The sequence below is a fragment of the Channa argus genome, chromosome 13, assembly GCF_033026475.1.
Source record: "Channa argus isolate prfri chromosome 13, Channa argus male v1.0, whole genome shotgun sequence".
NCBI lineage: Eukaryota > Metazoa > Chordata > Actinopteri > Anabantiformes > Channidae > Channa > Channa argus.
Genome location: NC_090209.1, coordinates 26,010,198 through 26,029,298, shown reverse-complemented (window position 1 = coordinate 26,029,298; position 19,101 = coordinate 26,010,198). Strand labels below are relative to the sequence as shown.

The 19,101-nt window shown below is 39.8% G+C and overlaps 1 protein-coding gene and 1 long non-coding RNA gene across 3 annotated transcripts in view; one reads left to right on the top strand and one right to left on the bottom strand.

Moving 5' to 3' along the window:
- The window catches only part of LOC137139536 (uncharacterized), a 38,665-nt gene that overhangs the window by 18,365 nt on the left and 1,199 nt on the right, over positions 1-19,101 (bottom strand). The window contains exons 1-2 of one of the 2 annotated variants that reach the window (XR_010916334.1): positions 7,105-7,116; positions 5,815-6,566 (exon numbers count right to left, since the gene is read on the bottom strand). This is a non-coding gene — a long non-coding RNA (uncharacterized lncRNA). Of the gene's footprint in view, positions 1-5,814; positions 6,567-7,104; positions 7,117-19,101 lie in introns of those variants that run through there. The other variant, XR_010916335.1, reaches the window with a different exon arrangement.
- LOC137139534 (uncharacterized) lies at positions 1,019-4,486 on the top strand. The gene is made up of 2 exons (XM_067526919.1): positions 1,019-1,391; positions 2,865-4,486. Exons 1-2 carry the CDS (start codon positions 1,098-1,100, stop codon positions 4,236-4,238), a joined length of 1,668 nt encoding a protein of 555 aa, XP_067383020.1. The 5' UTR covers positions 1,019-1,097; the 3' UTR covers positions 4,239-4,486.

Genomic DNA, 19,101 nt, shown 5'->3' with positions numbered 1-19,101 from the left:
CTCCCCAGTGCACTTGGACTGCCACGGTACTCGAGTGCACTAGGCTCCTAAGAATCAAGCTGTATAGTTTTACTAACCTGCTCTCTGTGTCTCCCTGCTCCCAGAACCTCCGGCCGCCCTGCCGCGTCCAAACAATTCCCTTCAACTCCTCGTCTCCACGGCACCTAATTCCACGGTCACCATTGGTCTTCCTTTACGCCTCTTCCCCGCACTGGGTTCAAGCTCCTCCGATCAGGCTCTCCTCCCCCGGACATCGCTCCCCATCGGCCCTCTCCTTATCCCTGTCTCTACCCGTGTTACCTACCCTCCCCTCAATAAACCATTCTCACTTTCCTAAATAACCTGGTTCTGTCTCTCTTTCTGGGTCCACTACCATCGACTGCACTTTGCAAGTGTGACAATAGTAGTGAGGCAGTTTTTAGGGCACAGCCTTGAAATAGTTCCAACAAGTTATTGAACAGAAATATGATGGACAAAATCAATAAGGTGTTAAATCATTATTGCTTTGAAAAAGAGTGTGAACAAAAGTGTAGTGGACAAGCATTTACTAAAGCTTTGCTACCTTTTTAAAACTATAGCAACTCACCACATCCCCGTTTTCTGAATTATTCTTTCTGTAATTGTTATTTATTGTGGGGGTGATTGTTATTCATTAATATAAAAAATATTAAGCCACAGTGCTTTCTGTGGAGTCTGAAACCAAAGTGTCTTTACATGAAACATGCCCACATTTATAAATATGGATTTACATGATGATTTACATTAGCCTCTCAAACCTGCAAGTTCATTTTGTGCCAGAAAAGTCAATGACACCAGGTTCAGGTGAATTTCCCAACTATTGTTTTATTTGTGTAAATATTTTCTAAAAACTAAATGTTTGATAAATTAGAGCAATGGGCAGGTGCACAGGTTACACAAGCAACATAGTTTTGTTGTAGTAAAGGGGAAGCAAAGTTCTTCAGGGACAAAATCCAAATTACATCATCACATCAACCAGATATTAATTGTCAATAAAGACTGGAGCAACTGAGGCAGAACATGTGACAGTTGTATAAAACATCTGCCTGCCCTCATCCTTCTCTACTCAGACTCTCATCATGAACCTCTGGGCTTCTCTTACTGTTGCTCTCTTTAGTGTGTTGTCCTTTCACACACAGGCAGAGGTTGTCAGCAGCTTTCAGAGCTGTTCACAGTACTTTTATAAAGGTGAAGAACCTAAAGGTCTTGATCCACATGCTAAAAAGATCTGTCAGAAGAAGAATGGCAATCATTTGTACGCGACACTCTACTCCACGTACCACAGGATCCCTCTGTACAGCGCCTACAAATTTGATTATAACTGCAGTAAAGTGGAGGGATGGAGAAGTGGAAACTGGTTCATAGAACCTCAGGTTAATATTTCTTTATATTTTACAAAACTGTGAGTTCTTAACATTTGGCAGAAATTAATTTTCCCTTAACAATATTATACTTTTTATATGTCATCAATTTCTATACAACTTCATTATATGGTATAATTTACCACTTTTTCCATTTTTCATGAAAATTAATCACCAGTTAAACATGAATCTATTCACTAAACCAGGCACAGTGTCAGTTCCTTATTTATGTCTTATTTAGAAGACTTGACATATTAGCAGTACTTATTGCAAATCTTAATATCTGACAGTTTTCAGTTGAATATCCATAATTACATTTCAGATATCTATAACTGCATTCTGACTAGTAAGAATGAACATTTAAGATATCTACAATTACATTTTAAAAACACAATCTAAAGTAATGATCATATGTTGTCACTACTTAAAATAGTTTGAGTAACTGCAAAAGCTTTATGCTGTTTTAATCATATCTAAAGATACCAGATAAATGAGGTAGTGTTAGCATCCATGTAAAGAGGCTTGTATGTGGATACGTGAAATAATCTGAACTAGTGATCATTATCATTATGGGTTAATCCCCTGTCAGCACATAAAGTGGTTAAAATTAGCTCCACTGACCGTTGACCCTTATTTTTTATTCATTGCATTTTTTCTTAGTGATGTGCTTTTACTTCTGTATTTTAAGTAGACATTTGATAATCTGCACAGCTGTTTTACTAAGGTAACAAATTTAAAGTATTACTTGTATTGAAAACGTTTTAGGCCAATAGTTGCACTTTAACTTGAGCACTTAGTTTGTGGACCAGCTATCCAGCAAAATGTGATACACTGTGTGACAGAAACATTCATTAAAAACAGACAGAGGCAGAAAGACTAATAGAAGGAGACATGTACTGTAGCTACACAGATTTAAGAAGGATCCCTAAATGTTGCCTTTAGTTGTGGTTGCGGACGTGTTAACAAGAATTGAAAGTACAGAAAGGCCATCTGTAAACCATAGATCCAGTACAAATAACATAAGCATGAAAACATCATGTGTCACATTACGATTTCATGAGACTGTTCTTCTGTATTGAAATGTGTCACATACATGTGATATGTAAGGAGATACTGAATTTTAATGCAGACAACTTTTTTACTTACCATAACACACTGTACCGCTGATGATTTTGTGTCTATCCCTAATCAAACTACTGCAGTATAAATCCTACATATTTGAGCATTCAGAAGCATTAATGAGCTATTGTGGCTCCATTGTGAAGAAATGGCAGCTGCCATTTTGCCAAAAAGTGTGCAATTACCACCAATGAAAGTACTTTTATCTCTGAGTAAATCTCAGTCAGTTTTAGTCCCTGATTATAGGCAAAACTCCACTGTCAAAAAAATGCTAAAAATAATTATGTAATGAAAAGTGAACCCAGTAAACCTACAAGTACAAACATCTAATTTTAACATAAGCCAACTTTTGTATCTTTCCCTCAGCTCTCGAAGGATGAGAATGGAGACTACACCAACATGAATAACATGAAATTATATACAGCAGAGGAGTCACAACTCATCAAGGTCAAACAAGCCACTAATGAAGATTATAGTTACACTGGATATGATGGAGGCCACCTGAACCCCAGCAGCTTCCATTGTAGTACAGATGGACGTAAAGCTACCTTCACCCTGACTAACAGCGCTCCCATGGATCCCTGCTTCTACAGAGTCCACTGGAAAAAACGCGAGGATGAATTGATAAAGATTTTAGAAGCCCAAGATCCATCAGGTACTGCCTACCTGGTGACAGGGACTGTGCCTTCAAACAATCGAATTCCAATGCGGGGTGATTTGGATGATGATAACGCTGACGATCATTTTAACAGGGTGACAGTACCTACGCAGGTTTGGACAGCTGTGTGTTACATCCACCCACAGAATGAAAAGTCTTTCTCTTTTGCTTTCATAGGGGAAAATAAACACTATGGCAGCATTTATGTCAGAACAGTAGAACAACTGACACAGGAGCTGTCTGTAAAGTATGGGAGCAACAATTTCAAGATTTTTAGTGACCACTGCTTTTTTTCAAGATCTGAGGAAATAACTGAAAATCTGTACAGTAAAATAGATCTCCGACTGTACGACAAAATCAGTGGTCCACCGGAAATCATGAATGCTATTCGCATCGGTTTAAGCCAATCTGGTCGTCCCAAAGTAAAGTTATCAGAGGCCAAAATAGATTTAATCTACGATGACATGCAGACATGGATGAGGGACTTTGACAAAATGAAGGAGGAGTCTAGATTTACCTGCCCACTTTCGACACCCTTGTCTGGACCTGTAACATCGATCAGTCATGGCAAGAAATTAAGACAAACATCACAGGAAGTGGTTTGCAGTCTTGTCCCTGATAATTTGGAAAGTTGCAGCACCCCCTGCCTGTACAACCAAGACACTGAAGACTACTACTGTTCCAGTGGAAGCATAACAAAACCTTGTTCACCGAGATACTCTGATGTAACAGTCAGCGGAGAAAAGTGTAGGAGTGACCACACCTGCGGCAAACATGGCAATGATTACTACTCCTGCTACACTGATAGCAGCTGGGATTATTGCAGCCCTCCACCACCACTTGGAGTCACAAACAGTGGAAAGCGTTGCCGTGGTAAACATAACTGTGCTAATTATGGTAAATCTTACTTCTGGTGCGAAAGTGAAGATGGGAATTGGGACTATTGTTGTAGGAAACCTAATCGCTTCTCTGCTCTTAATGGCAAGACCTGCAAGAGGGAAAGTCCATGTGACTACTACGGCAAAAGCTATATTTGGTGCTACACCACAGATAACGAATGGGAGTATTGTTGTACCAAATGAAGATTTGTTGCTCGCCAGATGCAGAAACCATAATCTGTTTTGTTTAGAGAATATAAGAAGCAACTACCATAATCTGCATTAGTATAGAGAATGTGAAGACACGGCGTGTTAACTGAGTTGTGGGCACCATCTTGTGAGCCAAGCAGCCTGTTACTTGTTGACTTCTACAGTGGTTTAAAGGTTGTTTAATTTTTAAAAATATGATGGAGACATGCAAAGGGAAATTAAATCCAGTAGCAAGCAGCAGTATTTACAAAAACTAACTTATATTGAATAGTTTTCCAGTGGCTTGGTGCAGAATCTGCTAATTCAAGTACAGTTTTACCTGCAAAGTGAAGTGTCTCAGTTTCTGGGTAGCAAAGGTAAGGCGGCAGTCTTCTACTGACCTGCTGTGGAAGCAGCTCTGACTCTTTGCAGAATCATGACACAAAGTCAAAACAAAGATTCCAACAGAAATCAGAGAAAACCTCACAACAGTTTAACATGAGCGTAATGTCAACTTCACGTTCTCTATGACAGTGCTCATATAATAAAGTGTTTGTTTGCTCCAAATTAATCAGCCTATATGTTTGAAGCTTGCTTTTAATAAAACATTCAGATAATTGATTCAAAGAAGAACATTTTCATGGATAGTTTCTGTTTTTCTTTGCTGAAAACTGATTCTTTGATACTTCTCACAGCTTGGATATCTGTATACAATCAATGTTGCCTATATACTGAAAATTAAACTTTTTGTATAACAAAGTGGTAAAACACCACATTGAACTTGTGATTCATCTCATAACATTTTACCTCTGATCTCCAACAGTCTGTATGTCTTCATACGTTTTACATTATTTAGTGAAAATCTACTTAATTATCAATAAAGCCTCGGAAAGAACAATGGTTTTGTCATTAATCTTGTCAAGCCAGTTATAGCTCACTATATGGTAAAGAAGGAGACATATTTAAACACAGCAAATTAGGTTCTCAAATGCCCTAAACAGTTAATTCACTGTCAACTAATGAGCTCCATGGACGTTCAGATATGGCCATGGATTAATAAAGGGGCCTACCAGGCACAGGCCCATGAGCCCATGACCCAGAGCCTCTGAGGTTAAGTTCAAATTTTCTGCTTAAAAGAGCTCAGGTAAAAGGCACAAAATGAGCAGAAAGAGATGCACGACAATCACAAAAAGCTGCAAATGAACTCGAAATGAACGACCAGAAAATATCCAAAAAATCTGCAAAATGGCCATAAACAGACAGCAGTTGCTATGATATAAAATACAGCATCTTCTTACTGTGATAATTACAGTATTATTACTATGCTAATGACAATTATAGAACCATAATTCTGACTGTAATTTGTGTTACAGTATAGGTACTGTGATTAAATATACACTGGAAATACTGTGCAATGCTCTACAGCAACGTCCTGTAAGTATGTCAGTATTTTTGGTACAGTGTCCATATACATGGACAAAACAGTTTCCTTATGCTGTTAAAAGGTTATTTACACCTGTAAAGATGTGGGAATAAAGAAAGAAAGTCAAGACAACAGACTTTGTTAGCGGTTAGTGCATAAATCAGTCACCTTTATAATCTGTGACTGCTGTAAGAGACGGTTTATAGTTTGCGTATAAAGTTCTGTGTATATGAAAGATGTGTGAGATATATTCTGCTTTCTGCTGAGAGGAAATAAAGATAATTTGCTGAGCATGGGAGGCTGTGTTTACATGTTCTGAATGTTTCATGGAGTTAGTGTGATATTAAAGTTAAAGATAGAGACTGATGTTAGAGACTCCACTCGTTTTTCTAGAGATGGTCAAACGATACAGAAGCTTGTTTCATTTGATGAGTGAACCACGTACCAGAGTCTGATCACATGGAAAAAATGTTGTCAGTAATGACGACTGGTGATCTACAAAGGCTTCGCTGAGTTTCGAGGTGACGAAACTCAGGTGAAACAGAGCATGTGGGTAAAGTTATGTAATACCACAACAATATTAAACTGTATCCGACCAAAACACTTGCAAACAGCAACAGGTAGTTTCTACGATGCCTGTAATCCATCATTTGTTAATCCACAAAGAGAAAAGCACATTTTACACAGTTTTCTTTACAATACATTTAGTAATGTTTGGATGCTGAGGAAATCACGGTTATTTACAGCAGAAGAACTGCACATCGTTCAGGGAGGTGTCGTCTCCGTTGCCCTGAGGGGACTCCACACGGGTCTGCAAACCACAGATGGCACCTTTAGGACATTTATTGCTCCAAGTGCCCCACGATCCCCATTCCATTCCATGACCCTCCAACTGGGCACCAGAGCCACTGCAGATGAACCTGCATCACACACACAAACGGTAACACACTCAACAATATCACAACTGAAAGTTAAAGTTCTCAATAAAAAGAGGTACATTTTTTTGAAATATGGTCCCCTTTCATAAACCACTTCGAATCGGGTCAGAGACTGATACTGTACCTGGGAATTTAGGGTGTTGGATACACAACTACAACTGCACTAAACATTACAACAGTGTAATGTTGTGGACTTATTTTGTTTACCTGGGGAAAAAGGATTTAAAGGGTTAAAAATTTACCCCGTTTTTTTTTTGTTGCTATAGAGAAACCTCTAAATCTGTCTGTGTCCTATTGTATCTGTGCATTTTTCCTACTCAAGTCTTTCAGTCAGAATATAAACAGAGGTATCTACATTGTCTTTGGTCTAAGCTTTTCTACAAAACAACTCAATATCTTGGACTCTGGATTGTTACTGGTTGCTCTTTGGTCTTTAAAGTATCAACCCACTCGGTTTGGTTACAAATGTAGTCAATAACTTGACATTAATGCAGCTCTGAGGAGCAAATCGAGAACTTACTTTAAGTTGTTAACTTCATGTTAACAACTTAAAGTAAGCTCATATCCTGGACCTGCTCCATTTATTTATTAAATAAAAGGAGCCACATTATACCATAGTTTGGTCAGTGAAAAAACTTTCTGCACATATGCAGCACAAGCCACATGATTTGATTCAGCATACAGGAAAAAATGCTGCCAATGCTGGGCACTGATTTGGGATCCTAACAACACTTTCCCTTCCCCATAACTTTGCTTAGCAACAAAATGGTGTTTTATTTATCCCATTTTAGGTTAAAATTACTTCCTTCCAAGTTCAACCTCCAACTTGAGCTCCTGATTATTTAACTCAAGGAGATAAGCTCAGCATATTCCTGAAACAGTTTGATGGGTTCCTCTAGTAGACCTCCTGTGAGTGGCTTATTTGGCTTATTGCATGTGTCTTGGGCTTTCCTGACAAGAAAAGCTCCTTCCTAATTGGCAGATGTGGCTAGAACTATTGGGTCATAGAGCCCCTCTACTTGGTTTAGCAATTCTCTTCTAGTCACTATGTTGGTGTCTTTGGTCTTACGTCTTATCGGTGCAGGTTTTGGCCTGTCTGCATCTTCCCTTCCCTCTTTGAAAGTTGATTGAGGTCATCATATAGGACCCATAGGACAAGGTAAGTAAGTAACTAAGTAAAATGTATTTCTATAGCACCTTTCACAGATAAAATCACAAACTGCTTTACAAAATGTAAAAAAAGAAGAGAGAAAAGAAAATATTACAGGTAATAAAACTTCAAATATAAATTAAAACACAACTACAACAAAGCTTGTCTTCAGTTGCACACGCAGTCATAGACAGTCTGGGGCAGTGCGTTCCACAGTCTGGGAGCCACAGACTGAAAAGAAAGGAGCCATAAGGGGTCAACAGGTCAGAAATGTACTCAGGAGCGTTGGCATGAAGGGCTCTATAAGTTAGCACCAAAATTGTAAAATCAATTCTAAATTTGATTGGTAACCAGTGAAGAGAAAATAAAACCCGTGTGATGTGGGATCTTCTACTGGTTCCAGTTCAAAGTCTCGCTGCTGAGTTCTCAACAATCTGAAGAGGAATTATAACGCGTTTGTTAAGACATTTGAGGAGTGAACAGTCCATGTAGGAGCCTAAATGCAGTTTATGTTTGGTTGATTACAGCAATTTAAGTTAATAGATAAAGTCTTAAAATAAGTGAAAGAAATATTTGCCATATTCAGCAAGTTTGTTTAATTTTTCTGATGGGAATTGTGTTTGGTTGATTTCAAAATGCTTTATATCTGAAAGAAACTATGATTGTTATTTTTGAGTAAATAAGTACTTTTATTCTGATAGAATAGAGGGAGGGGAAGTCAGGTGACAGGTTACGAAAACAGGGTTTTTGGGGAAATTAGAGGACAGTGGAGCCATACAGTTTTTTGACCTCTCTCTCTCTCTCTCTCTCTCTCTCTTTCTTTACGTCTCTCTCTTTTTTTGTTTTTGAGTGTTTCGTGCCAATGATGTTCTGTTGAAATTTCTGCATGTTGAAGACTGTTATTTACACATTATACGTGTGTCTAAGTAAACATGTCAATTTCATCGAGTGGTCCTGTGGATTTGTGGATGTGGACTGAGTGACACGAGAGCGTCAAGCTAAGGCTTCAATTTGGAAACTTATATTAGTCAAAAAACTTGCTTTTCACGGATAAATGGAGTTTGGAAAAGATGGAACGATGGAAGGACAATTTGCACAGAACAAACTGTAAGTTTAATTCGCCGTGCTTCTCCACAAATTGCTGTTACGTAAATCACGTAACCTAACTTACATAAGGTGTTAACGTGCGCACTGGCTACTCCTGCAAGCAAAACGGGGGAACAGGAGAGACAAAGTTGAAAATACTCATGTAAAGCTTCATTAATCAGCCTTCATATTTTTACTAATTAAGTGTGGAAACCTTTGCTGGTCATGGAAAAACAGGATTGTGGAAAACAGAAAGTAAGAATGACTGAGAAGGCTGTAGAAGAACGCAAAAATAGTTAAGTCAATGCACGCAGACAGAAGCTATCTCAACTAACAAGAATGGTAGAGCAAATTGAGGAATTATTTGGAGGATGAAGCAAATGTTGACATTGTTAAAGATAAATTACGAGTTGACTTTACTTCTTTGCAGCAAGAATTTACAGACCTGAACTCTCAGTTGCAACAAATTATGGTTGAGGATGAATATTTGGAGGATCAGAATTATTGGTTTGGTCCAAAAAATAAATTCATGAATGATTTTTTTTGGAAATGTGAAGGATGGATGAAAGATGTGATGAAATGCTCTGAGTTGGACAAAGAAGCTGGAGGACAACTAAGACATGCAGATAATAGATCTACATCATCAAAGTCAACAAGTAAATGCTCAAATAGGACTAGATCACAACATGGAAGCATCTCTTCTACATCTTCTTCAGTCACAATGAAGATCGTAATGGAGCGTGCTGCCTTAAAGGCAAAGGCTGCAGCTTTGGAGGAGAAGTTGGCAATAGAAAAAGAAGAAGCAGAGTTTGTGGCTGAGCAAAAAAGACTAGAAGCTGTAATAAAAGCTAAGAAAGAAATGCATGCCATGCAGACAGCTCTTGCTGAGTCAGATGCAAAAATGGGCATTTTGAAAAAATACGAAGACGCACAAACAGACGTTAGCAGTTTTGCAGTTGGTGATCATGTTAGTCAAACTCAGAAGGAAACTACGTTTCACCCATCATCACAGTACGCCTCACCTACACCTAACAGATGTTATGTGCATCCACCACTGCCTCAGCGGACTTCGCCTGCACTAAATACAGTAAACAATGGTGCACAAGTGCTTGACAGTCTGTGCCAAGCTATTTCTCAGCAAGTCAATGTCTCAGAGTACCTTGTAAAGAATCACAAGGCGTCTCTACTCCCAGATATCAACATTCCAACGTTCAAGGGAGATCCACTTGAATATAATTCCTTTATCAGATCGATTGAGCATGGAATTGAAAATCGTACTGATGACAATCGTGATCGTCTACAATTTTTGTTGCAGTACACAAGTGGACAACCACATGAGTTGGTTAGGAGCTGCATTCACATGGAACCTTTAGTAGGTTATGCTAAAGCAAAACAAATGCTGAAAGAGTATTTTGGAGATGACTACAAGATAGCAGAAGCCTACATAAAGGAGGCCTTGGAGTGGCAGACAATTAAGCCAGAAGATGGCGCTGCGCTACAGTCTTTTGCATTATTTCTCACAGGCTGTTCCAATGCAATGTCAGATATTAATTACTTGGAAGACTTGGATAATACAACTAACATAAAGGCACTAGCTAATAAGCTTCCATACAAACTTAAAGAAACTTTCAGAAAGTATGCTTGTGACCTACAAGAAAAAACAAGGCAAAGAGTGAAGTTCAAGAATTTTGTAGACTTTGTCAATCAGCAAGTGAGGTATATATTACATCCACTTTATGGAAATATTAAGGACACCACTACAAGCATTAGAGACCCAGTCAGACAAAGGGCAAAACCACAATATACAGAAACATTCAAACCTAAAAGGGTGTTCACAACAGCCGTTGTTGATCATAAAGTGGAAAACAAGGTTAAGACTGAAAATGATAAACAAGCAACATCGAAAATGCAGACCAATCCAGTGGATGCAATCAGTAAGCCCTGTATTTACTGCAAGGGAGAACAACATAATCTTACAGTCTGCAAGAAACTAAAGAGCAAGCCACATAAGGACAAAATTGAATTCTTGAAAGGTAAAGGCCTGTGTTTTGCATGTCTAAAACATGGTCACATGAGTAGCAGCTGCAAAGACAAGGTTCAATGTCAAGAATGCTCCCGGATACATCCTACTCTATTGCACATCAACACAAAAGAGTCTCAAGAAGAAACATCAATGGAAACATGTGCTCAACAGTCTGTATCAAGTGCCTTAGTACAAATGAAAGCAACTTTTGGTGTCATTGGGGCCGGTAAGGAAGATTGTATTCTGTCAATCATTCCAGTGTGTGTAAAGGCTGAAAAGGGAACCAAGACAGTGAGGACCTATGCGTTCTTGGATCCAGGTAGCTCAGCTACTTTTGCTACAGAAGCACTGTTAAACCAACTTAACATGAATGGACGCAGCACAAAAATTTCTTTGCGAACAATGGGAAGTGAATCAGTTGTGAGCACATGCATTGTGACTGGACTAGAAGTAAGTAACGTGGATGGCGACTACTTTTTTGGACTTCCAGAGGTGTATTCACAAGAATCCATTCCTGTAACTAAGGACAATATCCCCTGCCAAGAGGATGTTGACAGGTGGCCCCACCTGAAGGAGGTAAAACTTTCCTCTATTCAAGCAGAGGTCGGATTACTTATAGGAGCAAATGTTCCCAAGGCGATGGAGCCACTACAAGTGGTGAGCAGTGTGGAAAATGGACCTTACGCTGTGAAAACAATATTGGGTTGGACAGTAAATGGACCGCTCAGAAGTGGAGGTGGCATAATGGATGGAAACAGATTGACACAAGTGACTGCAAATCGAATATCAGTAGCTAGACTAGAAGAGCTCTGGCAGCTGCAGTTTAAGCAGGATTTTCCTGATGCTGGACAAAACGAAGATCTTGAAATGTCCAAGGAAGATCACCAGTTTCTTAATATGATGTCTCAATCTGTAAAGCTAGTGGATGGCCATTACAGTGTTTGCCTTCCTGTGAGAAGCCAGACACTGTGCATGCCAAACAACAGAGTAGTTGCAGAGCAACGTGCGCTAAACTTAAGGAAAAGATTCACAAGAGATGTCAAGTTTTATGAGGAATATGTTGCATATATGGATGATGTCCTTAAAAAGGGATATGCAATTAAACTCAACAGTGCTGAAAGTAAACCAGTTGAAGGAAGAACTTGGTATCTGCCTCATCATGGAGTCAGACATCCAGTCAAGCAAAAACTGCGCATTGTCTTTGACTGTGGGGCAAGCTTTCAAGGGAGGTCATTGAACCAGCAACTCCTGCAGGGACCAGATTTAACAAGTTCATTGGTAGGAGTCCTCCTAAGGTTTCGACAGGAGATTGTGGCGGTCATGGCTGATGTGGAGGCCATGTTCCACCAAGTCAGAGTCAGCAGTGAAGACACAGATCTCTTCAGGTTTCTCTGGTGGCCTGATGGGAATTACAAGCAGGAACTTGTTGAACACAAAATGCTGGTCCACATCTTTGGCGCTACATCATCACCAAGTGTTGCATCATTTGCACTTCAGAAATGTGCAACAGATTTTGAGGATGAATTTGGTCAAGAAGCTGCCACGACAATCAAGAAAAACTTTTACGTGGACGACTGTCTTAAGTCAGTCACTAATGAAGATACTGCAATCGCCCTGTGTTCCAACTTGAGGAGTATATTGGCAAAGGGTGGATTTCGACTAACAAAATGGTCAAGTAACAGCAGGAAGTTGCTCAACTCAATTCCTGAGGAGGAAAGAGCACAATGGTTTAAAAATTTGGATCTGGATGAAGGCAACTTACCAATGGAAAGGGCTCTGGGAATACAGTGGTGTGCGGAATCAGATAAGTTCAAGTTTAAGATCAACCTCAAAGATCGACCACATACTAGGAGGGGCTTGCTTTCCCTAGTCAGTTCTATTTTTGATCCGCTGGGATTTCTAGCACCAATAGTTCTGCCTGCCAAAAAAATCTTGCAAGATTTGTGCCGGCGGAAACTCAGCTGGGATGAACAACTACCTGATGATGTCATTAAGAGCTGGACAAGGTGGGTTTCAGATTTGCAACAACTTGAGAAGTTTGAAGTCAACAGAAGTGTGAAGACAAGGCAGTTTGGTTCACCAGTCTCTGCACAGCTGCATCATTTTGCTGATGCAAGTGAGGATGCCTATGGAACAACAAGCTACCTACTGCTACGTAATGCAAGTGGTAAAGTTGAATGCAACCTGATGATAGCAAAGGCAAGGGTTGCACCATTAAAATCACCAACCATCCCAAGGATGGAATTGGTTGCGGCCACAGTTGCAGTCAAGATGGATAGGCTTCTGAAGAAAGAGCTTGAGCTAAAACTTGACGAATCGATCTTTTGGACTGATAGCACGGCTGTGTTAAAGTATTTGAACAGTGAAGGCACAAGGTTCAAAACATTTGTTGCTAATAGGATCTCAGTAATCTTGAGCTACTCTCAGGTTTCTCAGTGGAGATATGTCAATACAACTCTGAATCCAGCAGATCATGCCTCTAGAGGACAAACCGTTGAAGCATTCCTAAAATGTGACAGTTGGCTTTTAGGACCAGATTTCTTGCTCAGCTCACAAGATCAGTGGCCCAAGAATCCAGATCCTAAAATGTTGGATTTTGATGACTTAGAAGTCAAAAGGGTAGATCAGGTGCATGCCATTCAGGTACAGGAGTCTAAAGATACAGTAGACCAGTTGATGAACCACTACTCATCCTGGACAAAACTAAAGCGTGCTGTTGCCTGGTTTTTGAAACTGAAGGGTTTGCTTAAGAAACTGACGGCAAAGGGAAAGAAGCCAGGCATACCCAGTGAAAATAATGGAATGAAACAGTTCAAGAAAACTTTCAAAGGAACACCTCTAACTTGTGAAGATCTGAATGAAGCAGAAAAAGAGATCTTGAAATACTGTCAATGGCAAAGTTTCAAAGAAGACTTGATAATGCTTGAGAAACATCAAAGGGTGAAGAAGAGCAGCTCTCTCTATAAATTGGCCCCAGTACTTCAAGATGGAGTCATAAGAGTTGGAGGGAGGCTAAGTCGAGCAGCAATGCCAGATGACTCCAAACAGCAAGCCATCTTGCCAAAGCATTCACACATCACAAAGCTTGTGCTGAGACACATTCATGATGTTACAGCTCACTCTGGACGGAATCACATGTTGGCTCAACTACGTCAAAGATTCTGGATCCTCAGAGCAAATGGAGCCATAAGAAGATTCTTGAGTAAGTGTGTCACATGTAAAAGGCTGCACGGAACTACTGGTATGCAACTTATGGCAGATTTACCAAAATGCAGAGTCTTGCCTGATGACCCTCCATTCACCAGAGTAGGCGTTGACTACTTTGGTCCATTTCTGGTAAAAAGGGGAAGAGGGAAAGTAAAAAGATATGGGGTTATTTTCACATGTCTTGCTATACGAGCTTTGCATCTTGAGGTAGCATCATCACTTGACACTGATGCGTGTCTTAATGCCATTAGAAGATTCCTTGCCAGAAGAGGACAAGTAAGAGAGATGTATTCTGATAATGGAACCAACTTCCGATCAGCTGACAGTGAGTTAAAGAAATCACTCAAGGAATGGAACACCAGTAACATCGCAAAAATGTTACAGCAAAGGGGCATTCAGTGGTATTTCAATCCACCAGCTGGATCTCACCATGGAGGTAGCTGGGAGAGGTTAATCCGCTCAGTTAGAAAAATTTTGAATGTCACAGTAAAGGAACAACCTTTGGATGAAGAAGGTCTTCATACCTTGCTGTGTGAAGCTGAGGCTATTATAAACAGCAGGCCTATTACAAAAGCATCTCCAGACCTCAATGACCTAGAGGCCTTAACACCCAACCATCTCCTGTTACTTAAGGTGAAGCCTGAGTTACCACCTGGAGTCTTCAACAAGGATGATCAGTACGCAATACGCAGGTGGAGACAAATTCAGTATCTCGCAGACAATTTCTGGAAACGTTGGTGCAAAGAATACCTCATGCAGCTACAAGAACGTCAGCGATGGAGCTCACCTGGCAGAAACTTTCGTGTTGGCGATGTGGTGCTGATTGGTGATGACACAGCACCCAGAAATTCATGGCCACTGGGAAGAATTGTAGAGATTTTCCCAGATAACAAAGGACTGGTGCGTCAAGTGACGGTCAAGACCAAGACCAATGAGCTTCGTCGTCCAGTGACAAAGCTTTGTCTTCTACAAGAATGTAAAACTAATTGATGTACAGTTCTAAAACTATGGACAATGAAAGTACTCTTGACACTGGGCAAGAAAGTGAAGACTTGATTGAATAAGTGACATTTAACTTTTTGTCATAGTATGTAGGCTCGTTTAATTTGAAGTTAAACATCTGAGTAATTGTTTCAAGGACATTGATAACAATTAGGGGCCGGTAATGTAGGAGCCTAAATGCAGTTTATGTTTGGTTGATTACAGCAATTTAAGTTAATAGATAAAGTCTTAAAATAAGTGAAAGAAATATTTGCCATATTCAGCAAGTTTGTTTAATTTTTCTGATGGGAATTGTGTTTGGTTGATTTCAAAATGCTTTATATCTGAAAGAAACTATGATTGTTATTTTTGAGTAAATAAGTACTTTTATTCTGATAGAATAGAGGGAGGGGAAGTCAGGTGACAGGTTACGAAAACAGGGTTTTTTGGGGAAATTAGAGGACAGTGGAGCCATACAGTTTTTTGACCTCTCTCTCTCTCTCTCTCTCTTTCTTTACGTCTCTCTCTTTTTTTGTTTTTGAGTGTTTCGTGCCAATGATGTTCTGTTGAAATTTCTGCATGTTGAAGACTGTTATGTACACATTATACGTGTGTCTAAGTAAACATGTCAATTTCATCGAGTGGTCCTGTGGATTTGTGGATGTGGACTGAGTGACACGAGAGCGTCAAGCTAAGGCTTCAATTTGGAAACTTATAGTCCAAATGAGATGAGATAAAAGCCTGTATGATCATCTCTAAATCTACACTGGACAACATTTTCCTTATTTTAGAAATATTCCTTAAGTGATGGAAACAGTTTTTAACCATCTGTCCTGAATGTGGATCTAAGGACATGGATACAAATACAACTCTGAGGTTCCTGAGGTTTGACTGAACAGAGGAGGCCAAAGAATCAAGATGTTGCCTGATTTGTGGAATTTTCTTATCTGGGGCAACAATCAAAGTTTCTGTCTTTTTTGGATTCAGTTGAAGGTAGTTACTGCCCAACCACTCCTTAATACAAGACAGACATTCCAACAGGCTACACAACAAGTGAAACTCAGACTCCCTGAAAGAACAATATAACTGAATATCATCAGCATATAAGTTATAAGACACATACTTAAAACACTGAATTAACCAAGCAAGAGGTGTCATATACAATAAAAACTGCAAGGGAACTAAAACTGACCCCTGTGGTACTCGACATGACAGAGGCATAATGTCAGACAAGATCTGGTTTATCACAACAGAAAAAGTTCTATCCATAAGATACGAAGAAATCCACTTGTGTAGAGCCAGACAAAAAAATAAGATTTTGGAGACAATTTAGCAAAATTTTATGGTCAACTGTTTAAAATGCTGACGTTAGATCCAATAAAACCAACACTGTGTACTGGCCAGAGTCCGCCGCAATCAAAATGTCACTTGACCTTTGTGTATATGTGCCCGGAGACATGCTGGGTGAAGTTAAAGGACTCGGTCAAAGATATTAATTCTAATGCTGTGGTGCATCTATGTAGATGTTAAAATCAACAACTATTAACACAGACTCTAATTTGATAATAGTGGATAAAAACTCTGCAAACTCATCTAAAAACACACGCGCAGGACCAGGAGGTCTGTAGATTTAAACACAATAAAAACACTTTGTAGTGCCAAACTTAGACATTTGGTTTTCAAACGAGCTGAAGGATTCCTGACTCAATTGCCTGCAGGAGAAATAGTCATGGTGTACAATGGCAAGTCCTCCTCCACGACCTGTACCAAACACGGAGATGTCCGGAGGATGGAGTTCATTCAGATGGATGTATTCCGACTCACGCTGCCAGGTCTCGGTCAGGCACATAAAGTCTAAACCTTCCTTGATAAAAACATCATTCGGTATAAAAGCTTTATTCTCTATGCAGCAAGCGTTGAGCAGAGCAACACGAATCAGGTGACTGGAGCATATGGGCCAGAGGTTCCGCTCCATTACTTCCCCCACACAGAGACACGGGACGCAGAACCCGCTCCTGTGGGCTCGGTGTCTGGGCCTGTCGAGTTGGAAAAGCTCAGCTGTAGTGTAGATCGTAGAGGTGAAGTGGCTATGACTGCACCATGTCCTGACGCATTGAAACCTGCCGTAGGTCTACCTGTTCTGGTCCGGTCCCACTCGGGGTAAACGGAGATGCCCGGTATCTCCTCAAACTCGTCTGGACACCTGATCTGGAGCCTCCCTTTTTCCTCCTGCCACGGCCCATAGACAGCAGGAGTTACTCTGGTGACATCAACGAGCACGGGCGGGAAAAACGGTTTGTACCTGGTCCAGGTAACATAGTCCTCCATAAGCTCTTTGGTGTGAAACAACGTGTGCAGATCCTACTTAATAGCAGCCGACACACAATTATTAGCTGACAGGGCTAATACAGTAAGAAATAACACAAGAACAATCACAAATGTACGAGAAAGCAGAGAAGGATCTTGTCAAACAGGAAGTTGGAGGTCTTCAACAAGTTTCACTCTTTGAGGAGCAAACCCTCCTTCTCCATGACTGATGAGAAGATCAATCAGAGATATCTTCTTGAGTGTACAGTTATCAATCAACCAACTCCATGCAAAACTAGATGCAGTTTTCCTGGAAACCATCACTTCCCATTCCTATTATCGTTGATAAGCAACCAATATCAGTTTTATTTACTCTATTTTAGGTTAACAACATCACATTTGTTTGCAAATCACTAATTCTTGCTTGACTGAATTCAGACACCAATGAAGCCTTTTAGTTGAGAGTTAAATGTTTTAACTTCTAGCCAGTTGCCACTGAACAGCACCTTTGGGATAAGCATAACAAGGAATCATTAGGGATATTTAAAATACTAAATAATGTTTAAATCAGTGCAAGCATTTGCATTACAGGAGAACATGCCTATGTTCATCAAAATATGTTTAGATACTGGATTGTTTGTCAGTAGAGTCTTGAACTCAGGCCAAACAGCTGCCAGTAAATGGGGTCATAAATCAGGACAAACACTGGCAACTCATTAACAACCTTTCAAGCCTTCAAGGTTTAAACTCAAAAACATGCATGTAAACAAGATAAGATTAAGAAGAGCAAGGCAAATAATTACTTTTCTGGGACAAAAATGGCTGCCACTAAATGTGGGCTCAGACAAACAGTTTCACTTATCAGCAACCTAACAAAGCTGCAATGTACAGGTCCATAAGAAGTACAGAAAATGAGAGTTCTGTCCTGCTTCTCTTCCTCTGGGCACGAGTGGCAGGTTTTTCTATGCCAAACTCTACTCCACACACCACAGGATCCCAGCGCCTATACAGTTAAGATTTCTTTATATTTTACTTAACTGTCAGTTGTTTTGGCTGAGAAAGGTAAATTTATCCAAAGCACTTTACAATGTAGCTTTCATTCATTTTTTTACACACACGAACACACACCGATGGCAGTGGCTGCCATCCAAAATGCTCAGCTGACCCACTGGGTTCATTGTCTTGTCCAAGGACACTTTGACACAAAACCACGAGGAGCCAGGAGTCAAACCACTGTCCCTGTGGTTTATGGATGACTGTCTTACCAACTGAGATACAGCTTGAAAGTGGTTTGAGTACCTTTCTGATTTAAGCTTACAAATAACTTAATTTCTCCATCTGTTGTGATGTCATCGGTCGCCGATGAGGCCACAAATATGAAGCATGTTAAAAAACTAAAAACAAATGAGAACGACTGGCTGTGTCTGTATGTAAAGAGTAAAATCCTTACATATCACTGAGGTTTTTCTGCTGTCAGCACCAACTGACCCACTCAGACCGGGTTAACATGGTCTTATCAGTCATCAGGACCAAATCATGTTCATAATGAGCCTACAAATCACTAAGAGCATCCCAACCTCAAAGCACTCATTTGAATACAGCATGGGTTTTGTTCTATTTTCTGCCAATATAAAAAAAAATACTGTGAAGTAAGAGAGACCATTGTATCGTAATTAAGAAAAACCTATTTGACATTTGACATTCAGTTTCTCTGAAATGACTAACATAACTAATGAAAAACAGAAAACTGTATATTGCATATG

Bases quoted from the DNA above. Each gene is read 5' to 3' on its own strand.
- LOC137139534 (XM_067526919.1), top strand. From the start codon at position 1,098: ATGAACCTCTGGGCTTCTCTTACTGTTGCTCTCTTTAGTGTGTTGTCC. The intron at 1,392-2,864 runs GTTAATATTTCT...TCTTTCCCTCAG, and splicing joins ACTGGTTCATAGAACCTCAG to CTCTCGAAGGATGAGAATGG.